This window comes from Panthera tigris, chromosome D2, assembly GCF_018350195.1.
Source record: "Panthera tigris isolate Pti1 chromosome D2, P.tigris_Pti1_mat1.1, whole genome shotgun sequence".
Classification (NCBI taxonomy): domain Eukaryota; kingdom Metazoa; phylum Chordata; class Mammalia; order Carnivora; family Felidae; genus Panthera; species Panthera tigris.
The window spans coordinates 22876467-22896370 of NC_056670.1; the positions used below are offsets into that span (position 1 = coordinate 22876467).

General features: G+C 35.5%; 1 protein-coding gene across 4 annotated transcripts in view; it reads left to right on the forward strand.

Moving 5' to 3' along the window:
* Nucleotides 1–392: 392 nt before the first annotated feature.
* Nucleotides 393–19904, forward strand: part of CABCOCO1 (ciliary associated calcium binding coiled-coil 1) — a 124835-nt gene continuing 105323 nt past the window's right edge. Inside the window, exons 1-4 of one of the 4 annotated variants that reach the window (XM_042960320.1) lie at nucleotides 393–652; nucleotides 6063–6083; nucleotides 13114–13217; nucleotides 18562–18731. In XM_042960320.1, coding sequence (XP_042816254.1) covers nucleotides 491–652; nucleotides 6063–6083; nucleotides 13114–13217; nucleotides 18562–18731 — 457 coding nt within the window. In that variant the 5' untranslated portion in view covers nucleotides 393–490. Of the gene's footprint in view, nucleotides 653–6062; nucleotides 6084–7771; nucleotides 10501–13113; nucleotides 13218–18561; nucleotides 18732–19904 lie in introns of those variants that run through there. The other 3 variants (XM_042960319.1, XM_007095789.3, XM_042960318.1) reach the window with 3 other exon arrangements.

Below are 19904 nucleotides of genomic sequence, written 5' to 3' on the forward strand. Positions count from 1 at the left end.
TTTCACTCAATGACCCAAACCCCTCCTCCCTCATTATTTTGGAGTAAATGCATACATTCTATCATCCCATCAACACTAAATCTTTCAATATGTATCTCTAATACGACACTTCTTTCTCCTTCTAAACGTGACAATAACACCTTAAAATTACAGTAATTTCTCAATACCAATACAGTAAAATCTCAATGCCAATCAATGATCAAGTTCCAATATGTCTCATTTCAGTATTTATTGAGAACTGGCTATGTTAGCATTAGATACTGCCATTTAAATTGCCTTTCTTTCCCCCCCCCCCCCCCCTTCCCCCCCTTGCTTTCACTCTTACTAAAAGGAAGGAGTCTGTCTCTCTACCCGATGATTCAAAGCTCTGCTGTGAGGGCACTTCGCAGAGCTGCCCGCAGCAGCCGGGACCCGGGTCTCCGGCCGCCCCGGCCCCGCCCCTGCCTTTTCCCAGAGGGGCCCTCTTGCCGACCCGGAAGCCGCTTCGCAGATGAATCTGTTCCCCAAACCCAGACCCCGGCCCCGCCCCGGTTGCCTAGGCGACGAAAGGCCGCAACTCCGCGGCGAGTTAAGGACGATGTCTTTGGGGACTACTCCCGGGGGAACGACCCCCGCGGCGACGACCCCGGCGGGAACCACACCGGAGTTAGAGGTACGCCGCTCCTTCCCCGCACCCGCGACCCCCCGAGTGCACGCCCCGGGCCCGCAGGGTCCGCGGCTGAGGTCGGCCCCCAGGGAGGCACCCAGCGCCCGGGCTGGGAGCGCGGCACGGGATGAGGTCGGGTTGAGAGCTGGCCTAGGGCGGCGTCGGGGTCCCAAAGACAGGCGGGGATCACTGAGGCACCGCCCCGCGCCCCCGAGCCCTGCCACAGACCGCGCGATGTGCCCTCGGGTAGAAACTGTAGAAATAACTCCCTTGGACGTTTTCGGGTCCCCGCGACCTCACGACGGCGCGCTTCTCTCGCTTCTCTGCACTTGAAAGGGGATCTTGGAATCTAAAATGGGCCAGTCCGTTTTTGGAAAGTTCTACTGATTTTTTTGCAATGATCACTGTTCTTACTGTTCAAAGATGTCATGGAATAATAACTCTTCATTGTTGGTAGATTAATATTTGAAGGCCAGGGCTTGGTGTCTCCCTGGTTATTTTATCACTTCTCTAAATAAAGAAACACATGATAGGACAAAGGAGGGACGCTGGAAAATCGACCTTCTGCTTATGGCTTAGTTGCACAGCATCAGCTTGTCGTTAGGAAAGTTATTTAACTTCCTTGGGTCCCAGTGGTTTCCTGTGTTAAAAGAAAAAAAAAAATTAAAAAGAAAAGGTTTATCTTTAGACCCCTCCCAACACCAACTCTCAATAATAAATGGGTTTTAGGTAACTTTAATTACTCATAAGCTTAGTATCCTATGATTTTAATTAAGGACATATCTGCTTTGCCAGATACTGCTAAAAAAAAAAAAAGTTTAAATCTTCATGCACTGAGTCCATCATGTTGTTCTATGAAGTTTGTCTTCAGTTTTGTTTTTTTTTTAAGACTGAAGGTGCATAATAATGTTATAATTAACATTGCTATGCTCAACTCTCTTATTAGTCTAAATAACATTTTTTTGTGTTCAGAAGATAAGTATTAGCTGCTATTTTATAAATGAGGAAACACGGAGTCAATAATTTAGTGCCTGGCTTCAGAGATATATACAAGTTGTTCCCAATCAAGATTCTTCTGAATACTGTATGCAGACCGCTAAAGCATGCTGGCTCTCCTATGAGCCTTTTGAAATTAGCATATATTAAAAACACATTTTAATGTGGTAAACTGGTTACTAAGCTAGTTACTCCCTTGTGACCTCTAATGTAAGTAATAACAGTTTCAAAAGTGGCAGAGGAAATTTCCCAATTAAATAGTGTTACTTAAATATATACAAAAACTTACTTAAGAAAATGCTCATTTGGCATTGTACACTGCATATACTTGTTTATCCATGTAGATATGTCCTTTCCAAGAAGATTGATAAATTTGGGGCTAATGAATCTGCACTTAAAAAAAAAAAAAAAGAAATCGTTTTTAAAGATGCAAAGAAGTGCAATACTCCATGAAAAAAAAAAATCACCTTTTTTTTTTTTTTTTTTTGGTTGGGTCAGATGAATGAGTTAGTTATAGACCTTAGATGATTATCTGCCATGTTAGCACCTGTCAGTGGGCACATTTGTTAATTTCCTGGAGGAGCAGGTATTCCCTGTAATAAGCAATTCAGAAAATGCTCAGTCTTTTAGTTAGTAACAAACTGAAGAAATCTAGATGGAATTTGAACTCACTTAGCTGTACTCACTTAGCCTGTACTGAAAGGAACAGGCATATGATGTGCTGCTTGGTAGGAATGCCATTTTCCATTCTAATGAAAGCAGAGTTCCTGTAGGTCACAGAGAAGCCAGCTGATCCATCCAGCTAGCATTCATTAGAGTGACAAGGCCTGCCTGCAGCCCACTGGTGCCCACAATGTGTTTTAGGGGGCAGATGGAAAAGATGGCAAAGACCTCTCTGAGTCTGTTCCCAAGGCTACTGCTTTTCAGTTAGATACTGAAAAGCAGCTCAGCTCAGATTCTTTCCAGAGTTGATCCCCCAAGACCTAGTCCCTTATGGTGTCATTTCTAATATATTCTGTATCCAAATTGACTTAGCCAGTAGACCATCTAAGTCATCTGAGCCAAACAGTTAGTGAAATATTTCCTTTTTCGCCAAGTCGATCAAAAATAAAGCATAAGCTTCCAGTAGTTTGAGGTTTCCAGACTTATGTGTTGTCAGTACCTAGAATAAAAACAATCAATTATCCTGATCACATAGTAGGCACTCAGTAAAACATGATAACTAATTAAAATCACAGGTGGTCTCACATACTCCAAGGAAGGTACTTATCATAAACCAAAATCTATTGAGATACTGTGAACAAGCAGGCATGAGATGCAGGTCCAGGATTTTTTTTTTTTTTTTTCTGTAAACACTGCATAAACTATTTTTGCCAACTTTTTGAATTCGACATTCCAGTTTCTTTAGTAACATGGGAGTAAATGCCTCCCTCTAGAAGATAAGACTAAATGTTTTGGAAATACCTGTGTAAATTCATAAGACTAGACAAAAATGACAAAAATCTGAAAATGTTTGCTATGTATAGATCTGAAAATGAAAGGTGTTTATAAATATTTATAAATTAAATCATAAATGAGTTTATAAATGAATACTTAGACTGTAATCATTAGTCTTTTATCAGTAGCTTGTTCATACATAAACTGACTTTCTTAGTATCTTAAAAAAAATACTGTTTAGGAAATATAATCATTTAAGTAGTATATACATAAAAGGACTATACTTCAACTCACATTGGAGACCTAAAAGAAAACATAAATGGTTATTGCCCAATTGCTTCTTCTGAATTATGTCTCTGAGTGTTACCCCATTCCTAATGGATGACATTTACTCAGTGCCTTCGAGACTTTATCTTACTTACTGAAGTAAGGGCACTTACATAATCTTGGGTGGAAAGGTAGTGTTACTTGTCTTGGAGATCTTCAACATGTCCAGGAGAAGGCCATAGACAATTCTCTCTACATTAGGTGATCTCCCTACAGACCTTGAAAGCAGCCTTCACTGCATCATCAACAGGTTAGAGAGAAACTCTTGGGGCTCAACTTGAGCAGCAAGATGATCAGGGTCTTGCAATTTCTGTATCACTCAAGAGATATTTATTTTTAGCACATACCATGGGAAAACCTGAGCAGGACCATGGGGGGATGCCAAAAATATTGCTTTTTAAAATATTGTTGAGAAGATAGTACTAATGTTCTTCAAAATGTTAATATGCAGTAGTATTATTTATAAAACATTTAGAACCTCTGGGAATAGTGGCTGTGGGTTTGGAGATATTGACAGACATTTGGGCTTGTCTTTCTTTTTACCAGTGGTCTTTGAGTTTCCTCTCTTATTTTAAAAGTCCTGCTTCTCCTCTCTTCAGCTCTTTAAGGTTATGCAAGTAAACTTTAATATTTTTCTAACATATAAAGTTTTATTTTACGGGGTGCCTGGGAGGCTCAGTCGGTTAAGCGTCCGACTTCGGCCCAGGTCATGATCTCACGGTCTGTGAGTTCGAGCCCCGCGTCGGGCTCTGTGCTGACAGCTCAGAGCCTGGAGCCCGTTTCAGATTCTGTGTCTCCCTCTCTCTCTGCCCCTCTCCTGTTCATGCTCTGTCTCTCTCTGTCTCAAAAGTAAATAAACGTTAAAAAAATAAATAAAAAAAAAGTTTTATTTTACTACAGTTATGTCTTTAACATCACTAAAATGAATTTTTGATAGATATATTTGGTATATTTGAAATGAGGATCTAATTTTATCTTCTTCTAGACATGAACCATCAGTTATGCCAGCTTCATTTACTAAATAAACTGTCCTCTCTTTCCATCGAAAATGGACTGTCACTATCACATGTGTATATACACATGAATAAATGCAAGGATGGCCAGAATAGTAGAACAGAATAGAGAATCCAAACATATATATGTATACATGTATGTGTATAAATGTATATGTATGTATATATGTGTGTGTATATATATATATATATATATATATGTATTTTTGAATTTCCAAAAACTTATATATATTGTACATTATTATATTTTTAATATCCTTTCTTTTCCAGTGACCTAATTTGGAAAGGTTTCACTCATTATTTTCCTTTTTGAAGATGTATGTATTCTTGCATAATTTTAAAAAATTATTTTGTAAGTTTCCAGAATGATACAATTGAGATTCAAAATTGTCATCATATTACATTTATGATGTGGGAAGGATTTAATTTTTTTAATTTGAAATTTTCCAGTGTATCTCCTTTATTAAGCCTTTTTATTAAACTTTTGATAAAGTTTATAACTTCTTTAGGTCTATATCTTTCTTATTATATTTATAACTAAGTATAGTTTAATCAAGTTTCTACCATTTCCATTTCTGATTAGTTTCTAATATAGAGAAAAGCCATTGGCCTTTATATATTTATGTTATGTAACCATCTTATCAAATTTCTTATTAACTCAAACCATGTTAGTACAATGTCAGGTTTCTTAGGTATGCAACCCTGTAATCTTCAAATAAAGATTTTTTATTTCTTAATTTTCAATATTTAAGACACATATTTAGTTTCTTATTATATTAGTTAGGTTCTCTGTAGAGTGTTGAATTACAATAATGTTACTAACCAAGATCCCTTTTTAGTTTCTGGTTTCATAAGAATGACTTCAGTTTTTCACCATTCAATCTGATGTTTTGGCAAACAATTATTTTTGTGTTTAAGTTTTTTTTTTTTCTATTTATGTTTTACTAAGAGTTTTGCTGCTGAATTCCAGCAAATGCTTGCTCATTATTTACTTATATAATTATACCATTTTAATCATTTAATCTGACATAAAAATATGCTACAGTTGTTAATGATGATCCATCCTTGCATCTCTGAAATTAACCTTATTTGGTCACAGCTTATTTTTCTTTGAGTACACTGTTGGACACAACTTTCTAAGATAATATTTTAATTAAAATATTTGCATTTGAATTCATTAATGATTTTGGTTTATAATTTCCATTTTGCTCTAGTTTAGGTTTTTCTGTGTGGACTATGCTGACTGCTTAAAAATAAATTGTCTACAGTCTGTAATTATTAGACTAACAGAATTTATGTGTTCCTGATTGTTAGGTAGAACTTCAAGTGTACAACTGTGTGGGCATGGTGACTTTTTAAAAAGTAGACATCCAGTTTAATTTGGTCAGTTCCATTGCCTTTTTCACCTCTGCTCAAATTTGATAACTTCTATATTCTAGGAAATCACCCATTGTCTTATAATTTCCAAATGTATTTCCATATAATGTGGCATATAGTTATTTTTTCTTTTAATCACATTTGCCAAAGGTTTTTGCCTATTTTATTCATTATTTTAAATATCTAGTTCTTGTTTTGACTTATCCTTCTTTCATCTATTATTTAAAAATATATATTTTTTTCTTTTTCTTACATTGGCTCCTTAGGATGGCCTGGACTCTAGTGAGGTGAGTGAGGCAGTCTCCTTGGGCACAAAATTTAGGAATGCCAAAATTTAGTAGTCAAGATGAACTTTAGTTGAAGGCATTTTTTAAAAATTGAAAGTTAATACAAAAAGCCCATAATGGATCAAAATTTTACATAAAGACAGCATCAGAGCTACTGAGTTTTCCTTTTGCCTTAGGCTCTGACATCACTCAACACAGTGCTGCTTCTTAGTACATTTATTTTCATGCTTGAAGAGAGCCTTTCAGAGTGTGGAAATTGCAGACTAGTCTATGTTCTCTAGGACTGTGAAACCCCTCTTTAGTCATGTTTGATGAATTGTGTTGTCCTTCTTTTAATGAACATTTATTAAGAATCTTTTGAGAATACTACCAGTGATGTGTAGAAAGATGCCCCGAAAGCTTAATTCTAGAAGAAAGACATATATACAATGTGGAAATTTTAGGTGAGTTAGAGAAAAAATTCAGAGACAAGATTATCTGGCAAATAATATTAAGCTTACAATTTTATTGCTTCTGGAATAATTGCTAAAATCCACCAGGTGGTGGAGTAAAATGAGTTACAGTGAAGTTTAGCTTACATATTTTTCTAGTCAGAGATGTAATTTTACAGAGAAAACCAAATTATATATCCACATTTTTATTAGGCTATTCATGAATTTTCTATTGTATCTTTAATTTTTATAAGTCAGAATATATGTGTTGAAAGATTAAAGATTTTTTTACCACCTTATATTCTTTCAAGTGCAAGGCAGCATATGAACAAACAAAAAAAGAGTTATAGTTTAAAATAGGTTCAGGAATTCAATTTAAAACAAAAGAAAACAACAACAAAACCAGAGGCAAGCCCTCCTACAAGATGATTATTGTAAGCTGTCGAGTTTTAGCAAAAAGAGAGACACTAATATTGAGCATCTTAACGAGAGTTATTATTGTAAAAAAGGTTTAAGATTGTTGTAGTCTCTTTCAGACAGCTCTTGTGTGACCTATTTTCTTCTAATGTCTGTGTGAACATTTTCACATCTAATAAAATTTATTAAAGGTACAATGTACTTTTCATGCATATTTTTATTTGTTAATAATGACAGCAATCTTTGTTAAAATATCATAATGATATTTAACATGAACTCAAACCTAGGTTCAAATGACTTGCTGTAAGTCACAAAATTAGTCAGTAGTCAAAGCCTCATGAGCCCTCCAAGTCCCAAGTCCTACTGTTCATCATGCTCCTTCACCTATAATGGCATCAGATGATAGAGATGAATTCAGGCAGTTGATTAACAACCTATGTTGATATGACTAGGATCTGCAGAATTCTAAAAAGAAGTAAAAGATTGAATGACTGTCCCTGATAAATTTACAGTCTAATGGAGTTGACAGTACAAGAATAATTATACTTTACTGCCAATAATAAAAAACATAACCAACAAACATTTAACAAATATATAGTCATATGTTACAGACTAAAATGCTGTCCTATCCAATAACTGAGTGCATATAACTCAATTTACAAGTATCTGAGGGCCTACTAGCTGCAAGATATTATATTAGGTACTAAAAGTATTTTTTTCTTATTGAGTATATAATCTAATAGAATGACCTAGTTTAAATTGCTAACCCTGGGTTACAAAAAGATAGGTAATAAAGTACATTATTGTATGTCTGAATTAGATTTTTAAAAATAAAAATACAATAATTTAATATTAAATTACAAACATTAAGATGATTACCATTCCCAATAAGTGTTAGCTTTGGGATTTTTCTACTCTTGAAAAGAAATAAGGAAAATGTGGGATGTTATCTTGTTAACTATAGCAAAGCATTTTGTTGCTGTTCTTATTTATTGGAACCCATTCACACGGAAGGATAATTAACCATTTGTTGCGTTGAAAACATTTGCTCCCTCCCCCACCCCTCCTAATCTCACAATTCTTGATTTTTGTGGAGCTGCTGCTTCCTATTTCTACTTCTCCATCACCTCTTCCATCCCCCATTCACAGCTCTTCTCCTCATGCTCTGGCTCTAGGCAGTTTGATCCATCCTCACACTTGGAGTGACTCCTAAAGCAACATTTTAAAACTTGACCTTTCTGAGTCTACCATTTCTAATTACCTTCTAAGCATTTCTTCTTTGATATGCATATTCCACTTTAAACTCAACCATTGAAATCAAACTCATCACGTCGCCTTCTTAAAACCAGCATCATCTTCTGATGCTTCCATTTTTATTGGTGTAATGAGAGTGCCACGTATGGTTCTTACAGACTGTACTCTGAACAACAGGACATGGCTGAGGGTTGAACAGGAGGTGAAACTACTGTATTCACAAGTAGTGCACTTAGACGCAGGGCTGTATCAGCCTTAAACCTTTTAACACATCCTCTACTCACAGAGGTTGCCTGGTCATACAAAGGTGGCATAGGTGCTATTGGAGGCCCTAAGAATCATCGCCTTTCTCTTTCAGTCATCTATTTCAAAAACTCATACCCTCTATTCATTCTGGCCTCTTGTAGTCCCCCATATATAATATGTTGCATTCACCCCTTTCTTTTCATGCACACTGCTAGGAACCCAGTGCAGTCTGATGCCTCATTCCTGAAAAGTTCAAAAACATTTTCATTGAACTCTCCTCTAAGTCCTTTCTCTGCTCCTGTCTGTCCTTCACCCTCCTACAAATTGCCTTTCCTTAAAGCACAATTTTATCTTGTCACTTGACTGCTAAAAAATTTCATGGGTTCCTTATTCCCTATATTATTAAAAACAAACTCTTCAGCCTATCACTCTTTGACCAGCCAAGGTCTAAAATATTTGTGATCTCTTGTGCAGTATCTTGCATGTTGTAATCAGCAAATATTTATTTAATTATTAAATTTGAGGTCTCCCACAATATGTTTCCAATGCCCACTTCCCACTTAGATCCAACTAGTCCCTGACTTGTATCCATGACACCACTGTGTGAATTAGTTGATATTTATAGAACCAGTCCCCAAGTATCCTGTTGCCGATTCATCCACCTGGGGAATCATTCTTGCCCAATCTCACCAACGTCCATTTCTGGACCTCCTCTCTATAGGCTTTCCTTGGTCTGTCTCTGTTCTTGTTCCTTTATTATGGCTCACTTTTCATTTTATTTTCTTGTCTTAAAGTCACCCTTGGTTTGTTCCTTCCACTAGACGTTAAGATAGTGAGGCTAACAAGTTGTTTCGTTTTGTTTTGTTTTACTTTTCTTTGCCTCCTCTTGAAGCCCAAGCACAATGAGGAATATGTAGATATTTTTTAAAGTTTGTAAATTGACTCATTCTTGTTTTATCGATTCCTGGATGCCTAAGAAGATACATATTCCAGACCATTGTCCTCCATAAAAAATCCAGAATACTCAAACTAAGATAGGACTCATGCTCCTTTCCTTTCTGAGTTTTCCAGATTCTCTGTCTGTATCTGTTCTCTCTGTGTCTCTCTGTTTATATGTTCTCTCTATGTCTCTCTGTCTAAACTCTGTTCTTCCTCTTGGTTTGTGTTTGATTTCCATCCTGTGGGAAGCCAACGACCCACTTGAATGGTCCACTTCTGGGTTCCTTGGACCTGGGCTGCCTGAATCTTCTTGGTGATTATGAGGGGACCCTCAGAGGAACAGTTGTACCCCCAAATTAAGTCTGCACAGCACCGCTTATTTGACCTTTGAGGATCAGTAAGTTCCTCCTCTGGGAAACAGTTGGTTTAATGCCGATGCAATTTTTGCCTCTGTGCTTCTCTGAATCTATTCACTGGGGAAAAGAAAACTTGGGAGAACTGATATGGGGACCTGTTGTCACTTCCTATTCTCTTTGTGTTCTAAATTTCTTTAGCTGGCCCTGAACCTAGTCTCATTTTAATCATAAGACTCTGGTTCAGCTCTTGGACAGTTTTTCTTAAGCCTGTTAGCTAGAATAAGAGACTGATTCACTTAGCTCCAAAGACAAAGGACACTTGCTCCTTCCCACCAGAAGGTGTTCTTAGATGACTCAGAACTGAGGGAAGTGTCAGTCCCATAGAGGAGATCTCCCCCATGATAATTCATTTTTGGCTTGCCTGGGATGCACACGTAAAACTGATCATCCAGTGCTCCGAGCCCCACAGTGGTTTTAGACTGTCACTGGGAGAAACCAAGACACATATGAGGGGAAGATCAGCCCTTTGGTGACTCTCTGGGAAGTTCTCGCCATAAGCAGCACATTCGATCCACCAAATGCTTTCCCTACAATAGAGTTTCAGCTTCTAACCCTTTTTCTTTCTTTTCCAGTGCTGGGTAGATGTGTCCTCATGGCAGTTCTGGAATGTTGGTATTGTGTTGAGGATTGGTGGCCAATCCTGTTGACCAAAACTCTTAGAATAAAGAAGTGGCCCTGCTACCCCTGGTTGCACTGGGTTTTCAGCTTATCTGGGTGAGGCATGTGGCAGGCTGGTCACTGCTGGGTGGTCATCTCCTTGTTGGATTGCCTAGAAACATGTAACCTGCCACAGGAAAAAATAGAAAATTTGAACAGACCAATTACCAGCAATAAAATTGAATCAGTAATCAGTAAACAGTAGTCCAGGACCAGATAGATGGCTTCACAGGCAAATTTTACCAAACATTTAAAGAAGTGTTAACACCTATTTTTCTCAAACTGTACCAAAAGAATACAAGAGGAAGGAAAACTTCCAAATTCATTCTCTGAGGCCCGAATCACTCTGATACCAAAACCAGATAAAGGCACCACCAAAAAAAAAGAGAACTGCCAACCACTATCGCTCATGAATAAATTTGCAAAGATCCTTAACAAAATATTAGCAGACTGAATCCAATAATACATTAAAAAATCATACACCACAATCAAGTGGGATTTATTCCCAGGATGCAAGTGTGGTTCAATATTCATAAAACAATCAATGTGATACATCACATCAATAAGAGAAAGGATAAAAACCATATGATCATTTCAATAGATGCAGAAAAAGTATTTGACAAAATACAATATCTATTCCTACTTCAACGAAGTAAGTCTAGAGGGAACATACCTCAACATAATAAAGGCCTTATATGAAAAACCCGCAGCCAATATCATAGTCAATGGTGAAAACTGAGAGCTTTTCCCCTAAGGTCAGGAACAAGACAAGGATGTTCACTCACCACTTTTATTCAACATAGTATTGGAAGTCCTAGTCACAGCAATTAGACAACATAAAGAAATAAAACACATCCAAATTAGTAAGGAAGAAGTAAAACCCACTATTTGCAGATGATGTGATACTATATATATAGAAAATCTGAAAGACACCACCAAAAAGTTATAAGAACTGATAAATGAATTCAGTAAAGTCACAGGATACAAAATCAATGTGCAGAAATCTGTTGCATTCCTATGCATTAATAATGAAGCAGTGGGAAGTGAAATTAAGAAAGCAATCCCATATACAATTTTACCAAAAACAATAAAATATCTAGGAATAAACTTAACCAAAGAGGTGAAAGACCTATACTCCGAATGTTATAACACACTAATGAAAGATGACACCAAAAAATGGAAAGATATTCCATACTCATGGATTGGAAGAACAACAATGTTAAAATGTATGTAATACCCAAAAAATCTACAGATTTAATGCAGTCCCTATCAAAATACCAACAGCATTTTTTATAGAACTAGAATAAACAATCTTAAAATTTGTATGGAACCACAAAAGATTTCAAATAAAGCAATCTTGAAAGAGAAAAAAATGGAGGTATCACAATTGCAGGTCAAGTTATATTACAAAGCAGTAGTACTTAAAAACAGCATAGTACTGGCATACCATAGACACATAGATCAATGGAATAGAACAGAAAACCCAGAAACAAACCCACAATTGTATGGCCAATTAATCTTCAACAAAGGAGGAATGAATGTACAATGGGAAAAAGACGGTCTCTTCAACAAATGGTGTTGGAAAACTGGACAGCCACATACATGCAAGAGAGTGAAACTGGACCACTTTCACCATACACAAAAATAAATTGAAAATAGATTAAAGATCTAAATATGACACCTGAAACCATAAGAATCCTTGAAGAGAGCATAGGAAGTCATCTCTCTGACATTGGCCATACCAACATTTTTCTAAATATATGTCCTGAGGCAAGAGAAATAAAAGCAAAAATGAACTATTAGGACTACATCAAAATAAAGTTTCTGCACAACAAATGAAACAATCAACAAAACTAACTGAAACTAAAAGGCAAAATACTAATGGGAGAAGATGTTTGCAAATGACATCTGATGAAAGGTTAGTATCTAAAATATATAAAGAACTGATACAACTCAATACCCCCAAAGCAAATAATCCCATTAAAAACAGGCAGAAGACATGAACAGACATTTCTCCAAAGAAAACATCCAGATGGCCAACTGACACATGAAAGGATGCTCAACATCACTCATCATCAGGGAAATGCAAATCAAAACTACAATGAGATATCACCTCAAAATGGCTAAAATCAAAAATATAAGAAATAACAAGTGGTGAAAATGTAGAGAAAAAGGAACCCTCATGCACTATCTGGGGGAATGTAAACTGGTGCAGCCACTGGAACACAGTATGGAGGTCCCTGAAAAAATTAAAAATATATCTACCCTATGATCCAGTAATTGCACTGCAGGGTATTTATCCAAAAAATACAAAAACACTAATTCACAGGGATACGTGCACCCCTATGTTTATTGCAGCATTACTTATGATAGCCATAAATATCATATTTATGATAGCCAAACTATCATAAAGAAGTTTGTTAACTGAAAGCCATCACCCAGTTTTAAATATGTGTAAAAGACAAATTAACTAGAAATTCAACTTTTCAGAAGAGAGGTACCATTACTTGAAAGCAGAGGAGAAAAATGATTATCTGGAAGACTGTCATATTTAAATTTTATTTCTTATTGCAACTAGAACACAGAACAAATTTTCATATCATTGGAGTAATATGTAGAACATGTGATTGAAATAACTCATTCCACCTTTTTTGTTGTTGTTGTTGGTAGAGAGATGCTGAATTCCAGGAGCATGAAAAGATTCTGTCTCCAGATTTTCTTTCAGCTGCTCAAATCACTGAAATGCTAACAGAAGACATAAATGGAGTTCAACAGTAAGCACTTCAATATTACAACCAAATCTAGAACAGTTCTAGTTCTGCATCTATAAATGGCCATGAAATGCTATTAGAAATTTTAAACTTTTTAAAAAAGAGTTATTGTGTCACGCAAATATATATACTCTGGAGATTATGTGTATATATAATTATATATATCGCCATCCAGAGTCTGGAACATGAAAATTCTCAAACAACTGACTTTTTACACTGCTCAGCTATCTTCCTTGTGGGAGAAATGTGTTTCAGATCAATGTGTTAATGTTAAGAGAGAGTAAGGATTTATTGTTAAAAGCAGCCTTTAACATATGCTGTCTTCTGCTTCTTTTCGTTTTCATTCATAAAACTTTCAATATGCACAATAACCTTTAAGTCTTCTGTCTCATTGTGACAAGGATAAGTTGTATTTTTTGTAATATTAATAATTAATACATTTTAATATTTTGGAAATCCTGAGTATTAAGCCATCTACCTGGGATTTTTATCAGATATGAAGCTATACTAAATACTCTGATTTCATATATTTTGCCTAAAAATGCGAGTAAAACTGAATTTATGGGCAACAATTCTAGTATATGTACATCTCATTCTTAAGGCCATTGATTTCTACAGCAAATTATTTACTTAGAATTCTAGTTAGATATATCTAAGACACAAGTTCCTAAAACGTGTTTTGAATAATCAGTCATTTCAAAAGTTATGTTGCTCTAATAATGGAAACCTCATTGACTATAGTGTGTAGAGAGTGGGAATGATGTGATGTTCTTGATTATAATGTCTCATAAGATTTCTGTAGGCCTGTCGTCCGGATGTTAGGGTATTGTGGACCATAATGGACAAACAGAAAATGATCCTGTCAGTGTCTGTCATTTGCAGATCTTACAAATATTGTGAAATAGAGGTGATTTACTACTGAGAAGAAAATATGACAGGTGTACTGGCTGGAAGAGAAATCTGAGAAGAGAAGGCATATTAAGAGCAGGCAAATGACACTGACAGGCCTTTTCCCACGATGCTCTTTACCTTCAGGACCTGCAAATCCTGCTAGAAATCCTGGTGATCTGTGATTTGGCCATACTGCTTACTATCTATATCTTTATAAGTATTAGTCAGTCAATTAAAAAATTTCACAGATATTTAAACAAGTATCTCATGATGATCTTACCATTTTTAAAGAAATGAATACCCATTGGGAATTTTGGTTTTTAGTGTGAGAATTGATTAGTAAACTGCATTCATGCTTAGTAAATAAAATATTATTTTCCATTTCTAGGTAATCTCAAATGTTGGTCATTGAAATGCAAAACATAGGTTATTTAATATGGGCAAAATAATATGATACAAATGACAGATATTTAATATATTTTACAATTTATTTGTATTAAATATTAAAGATGTTATATTAAATGCAATTAATATTAAATAAAAGGTATTGCAAACAAATTGTTTTTAGACTCATTTCTTACCAAATTTTAAGTTTTACTGCATCCCATACCTTGTGTAACAATCTTTTTTTTTTTTTTCCACTTATTGGCTCTGTTTGTTGTTAAATATTTAAATTTTAAAAGTATTTTCAGTCTTTAAGAGGTGACTTCTAGGATAAAAGAAATGATACAGAGGGTGATACAGAAGTTAGCAGTATAGAAGCAACGAGGTTCAATGCAGGTTGACCTTTTAGACTTTCTCATTAATAGAATTCACCTGAAGTAATCTCATATTTTAGGATATCAATTTTGGGTAAATGACAGTGTTATGTCAGGAGCCATTTCTTCGCAAAGTAATTTTCTTGAGGTTCTTTATGTGATTTTTAGAACAGTAATCCTGAAATATTTGCAATCAATCATTCATTTCTATTTAAAATAGCATTATTATAAATGGGGATTACATACCTTTCAAAATGACAGAAATATAATTTAGGTATCCTGTCACCAAGTGACAGAAGTATGCCAAAATCGTACAGTCTACAAAGCTATAAACCTATTTAAATAAATTACAGGAAATCAGCACATTTCCTTAGCTTTTAAAATTAAAAATTGTGTTTCATGAAAGCAGCCAACCAAATGAAACATTATAGTATCATTAAAACATATTTCTAGAGCACACTTCAAGTGAAGTTAAATGTCTGCATACATTTCTCATGATCTCCTAACTATTATCAATCATTCATGCTTTTAATGTAACCCTGATTTTTTACAGATCCGCCCAAATCCTTTTTGAAAAAAAGGATAAGGACTAAATTGAAAATAACTATTTGAACACAGAAATAACCCTGAAAGATCTTTTAATAACCTTTCCATAACTGGGCCTTCATGCGCTGTTCAGCTCCTGCCTTAAGGCTTATTTCTGCATGTCATCATATTTAAAAAATAAGATGCACTCCAATTTCAAGAGCATGTAGGAATAATGTAATGCTTTCACTGGAATTCTTGGTGAGACAAAGTTGATCACCTATCACTATAGCCCAATTTCCTAGATCCCTGTGAAGCATCTTTCTCTTTTCCTGTAGTCTCTAATGCCACAACAATAGCCATCTCTCCACTCTCCCATGTCCCGTCTCTTCTTATCCCCAGAGGAAAAACTTACAAGTTTGCCAGTAAAATGCGTGGAAGCTTTGCATTCAGACTGTGGCAGCATCTTGCTCCAAATGCTTCCCTGCATAATCTCCTTTGGGGTGAAATGACTGAACAAAGAATAGAAATGGTTAATATTCGGCCCTGCAATTCAAGTTGAAGGTTAAGATTCAAATGGTACTAGGGGAAGTGGTGGCAGGGGGATGAGGGAGAGCAAAGATACAGGGATGCCAAAGAAGTTTCACTAAGATATTCTTAGACAAATAGTTGCCTTCATTTACATACAGCAAAACACTGAAAAAATGAAAATGAAAGGCAGGGAGCACATGTAACTATTTAGGTCAAATATTTAATATTTAAAAAACGTATGGAGATGGCAGATGAAGAGTGCAGTTAGAAGGAAGACTAACTGTTGGAAACAGAAGACAATGTTATGTATATGTAAAATATACATAACAACTTTCAAAGATAGATTGAGTCCAGAGTTGATTGATGCAAGGCCTCAGTGGTATCATCAAGAAATGAGTATAATTTTGGGACTGATTTTTCTTATGATTATAAGATGGGTACCAGTAGTGGTCAAATGTACTTATTTACTTTTTTGTATTTCTGTTCCACAGAAGAAAGTAGACCTCATCCTTAGTTATGAATTCAAACACTTTTAGGAGAGTGTTCACCATACACCAATAGTTTCTATAGGGAATACATATACGGAATGCCATTTTATGGCATGATGGGATGGGGGTGAGAGTATCACAATTGGTTTAGAAGAATCAGAACTCATTTTTGGCATTGAGGTCTACTTTGATACCACTATAGATGAGATTGATGTTAAACACAACACCAGCTTCATTTGTTCCCAAACTTGTTTAATCCTGCTGTATTTATCATTCTGATCATAAAATCTATTTCAATATTATTAATAATAAAGACTTCCTGTTTGTGAAAATGGCAGTATAAAGTTGTCACACACCCACATATGCTCCCTCAGAAATCTATTAAGCAATGAGGAAATACCAATCACTTCTTTGTCCAAACAAGGGGAATGCTGTAAATCCAAACTACAAAATGTGAGGATGATTGCCAGAAACATTATAGATCAAGCAGGAGTGGAGGAGAAAGAGCAAGAAGGATACACATAGTTAAAGATCTTAGAATGAGCTAAAAAAAAGATAAGTATTCTCCTAGATCAGAAGAAAAACCTGAAGTGCCATTTCAAGAACCCTTGTATGCAACATCAGGATGAGGAGGCACAGGCTTGGAACAGAAAATTGCCATATTTACAAGAAATAGATTGTTTATGTGATGGTAATGAATACCTATCCTACTTTTTTCTTTTCTTTTAACCCACTAATTGAAAAAAGAGTAATAACCTGGAATAATTGGAACAAACTTATTTTGTAGCTTGTCACTTGGCCAGGTTTGAGTACAAAACAAAGAATATGCATAAAATGACATTTAAAAAATAATTGAAGAGGGGCGCCTGGGTGGCTCAGTCGGTTGAGCATCCGACTTCAGCTCAGGTCATGATCTCACAGTCTGTGAGTTCGAGCCCTGCATCGCGCTCTGTGTTGACAGCTTAGAGCCTGGAGCCTGCTTCAGATTCCGTGTCTTCCTCTCTCTGCCCCTCCCCCGTTCATGCTCTATGTCTCTCTCTGTCAAACATAAATATTTAAAAAAAATTTTTAAATAATTTAAGAATAAAGGGTAAAAAACCTGGCAGGCAAAGAAAATACAACCAAATGAACATAGCCATGAGTATATAAAATATACTGTGAAATATTTATCATGAACTAAAAAGAAACTTATGAAACAATCACAACAAGAGCATAAAATAGAGATACAAAAACTCAAGGAAGAGATAACAGATAAAAGGTGATAAAACATGTAAAACAGCAAAGAATAGAAAACAAAGTTCTTACAGAGGTGAGATCTATAAGCAGCCCAAGGGTTTGAAACTGCTGAAAACACTAAGGAACTGTATTGAGAAAGATACATAAATGAAAAGGAAATGATCTGAAAAAATTTTTGAAGGTTAACAGAAATTATAGCTAGAGGCAAAATGAGTAAAATAGACATAATTGGAATTCTTTAAAAAAGAAAACAGAACAGGGGCAACTGGGTGGCTAGTCAGTTAAGTATCTGATTCTTGGTTTCAGCTCAGGTCATGATCTCATGGTTCCTGAGTTCAAGACCCACTTCAGGCTCCTGCCCTGACAGCTGCGGAGACTGCTTGGGATTCTGTGCCTCCCTCTCTCTTTGCCTTTCCCCCACATGCTCATGCTCTCTCTCTCCCAAAATTAAGTAAATATTAAAAAAAGAAAGAAAACAGAACAAATATTTCACAATACAGTTCCAGAACATTGTCAGAAATAAATTTGATCATATAAATAGAAAAAGAAATTGAATTTTGGAGAAAAAAAATGCTAGTAAAGTTACTATACTTGGAAGATGGAAGAGGAAGAAGAGGAAGAAGGTGAAGGGAACAATGAGAAGAATAGAAGAAGTGGAGGAAGCCCAAAAAGAGTGCTCATGCTTGTTCTCTTCATCTCTTTCTTACCTCTCTTGTTTCCTTTTTTGTTGTTGTTGTTGTTTCTGTTTCCCTTTTGAATGTCATTTTAGACTTAGGATTTTGACATAACTTAAGGATATTTTTAGATTCAGAGCGTTATATAATTTTAATTCAAGAAAAATATCTGCGTTTTTAAAACGTAGAAGAGGAAATGTTCACTAATCTGATTTTAATGTCTGGATTTTTCTTTTCGTTACAGAAAACTGAAAAAGTTTTTGAATTTCAAAAACCTTCAAACCTGTTTAAAGGAAGCCATTCTACTAGATTATTATGTATCTGGATTTTTGTGGGCTAGAGGAATGGACTTTTCTGTTATTCAATATTCAAAATTTATGACTTTACTAGATATGTTACTTCATAATCTTAGAAGTAAGTACATTGTTTTTCTTTTAAGAAAACATTTAGTCCACCGTCTAAATGAATGTTCTTACACAAAAGTTCCTAATTTTATTGTAATTCCTTTAATGAAAATTATGTTTTTTTTTCCCCCAGGTAGATCAAAGATATGGTTTATACCTTCATTAAGTTGTAAAATTTCAAGTAGTATTAAATAATGCTAAAGTTCTCTTAACTTGCCAAAGATATGTTAACTTCATTTAAAAATCGTGTCAATGCCATCTATCCCCAAAATGTCAAGTAGTTCACATTTATTTAGGTAATTTTTAATTATTTGAGATGTTTTCATTTCATCTAACCTACAAGTATTACTAGATATCTCAGAATGATTAATGAGAGGAGGTAACTTTAGCCAATATCTAAACCCCATTAAATGGACATTACTCACATTCACTTAGATTTTGTGACTTTTTTCTTATATAACTTATATATAAGTTTTTTTTATATGCTTTTTTCTTCTATATTTTCTATAGAATGAGTTACTATAGGAAATTCGGATCTTCCTTAGAGCCCTTTTAAATGTGATAAATTTTATTTCAGAATAAATAGGATTGCTTCTTGGAAGGAAGAAAAGAAGGAAATCTATCACTGATATATTGCCAACTCTGTGTGCTAGGCACTATGTTTGGTTCTAATCTTTAACATGCATTATTGAATCTCAGAGCAACTCCCACATGGGAGGTATTATAACCACAATCTCAGAGCTGAGCAAGTAGTCCACAGAGCAGGGTTGCAAGCTGTGAAGTGGCAGAACCAGAACTTGAATCTCCCAGTATATAATGAAAAGGCCATGAGCACTATAAACATAAAGGTATTTGTGTCTCAACTGAAAGACATGCTAATGTCAGTTGATAGCTCCTTCCTTCTTCCCTTCCTTCCTTCCTTCCTTCCTTTTTTAAAACTTTTCTTTTCTTTTTGGCCGTTTGCTTGTTTTTAGTTCTTTTTTTTAAATTCGGCAGGTAGAAGACCTTGCTCCCCTAAAGAATTGTCACCATCACTGTGGCAAAATATATAGATGCCTTATTGTGGTCACATTTTGTGTATCAGTTTCTAGGAGGAGAAATTTTAAGTGAATTAGCAAAACTAATAGAGAAGCCACTCATGCCTTATGCACGCTTCCTGCTTTTCGTCAACCTTACAAGGGAA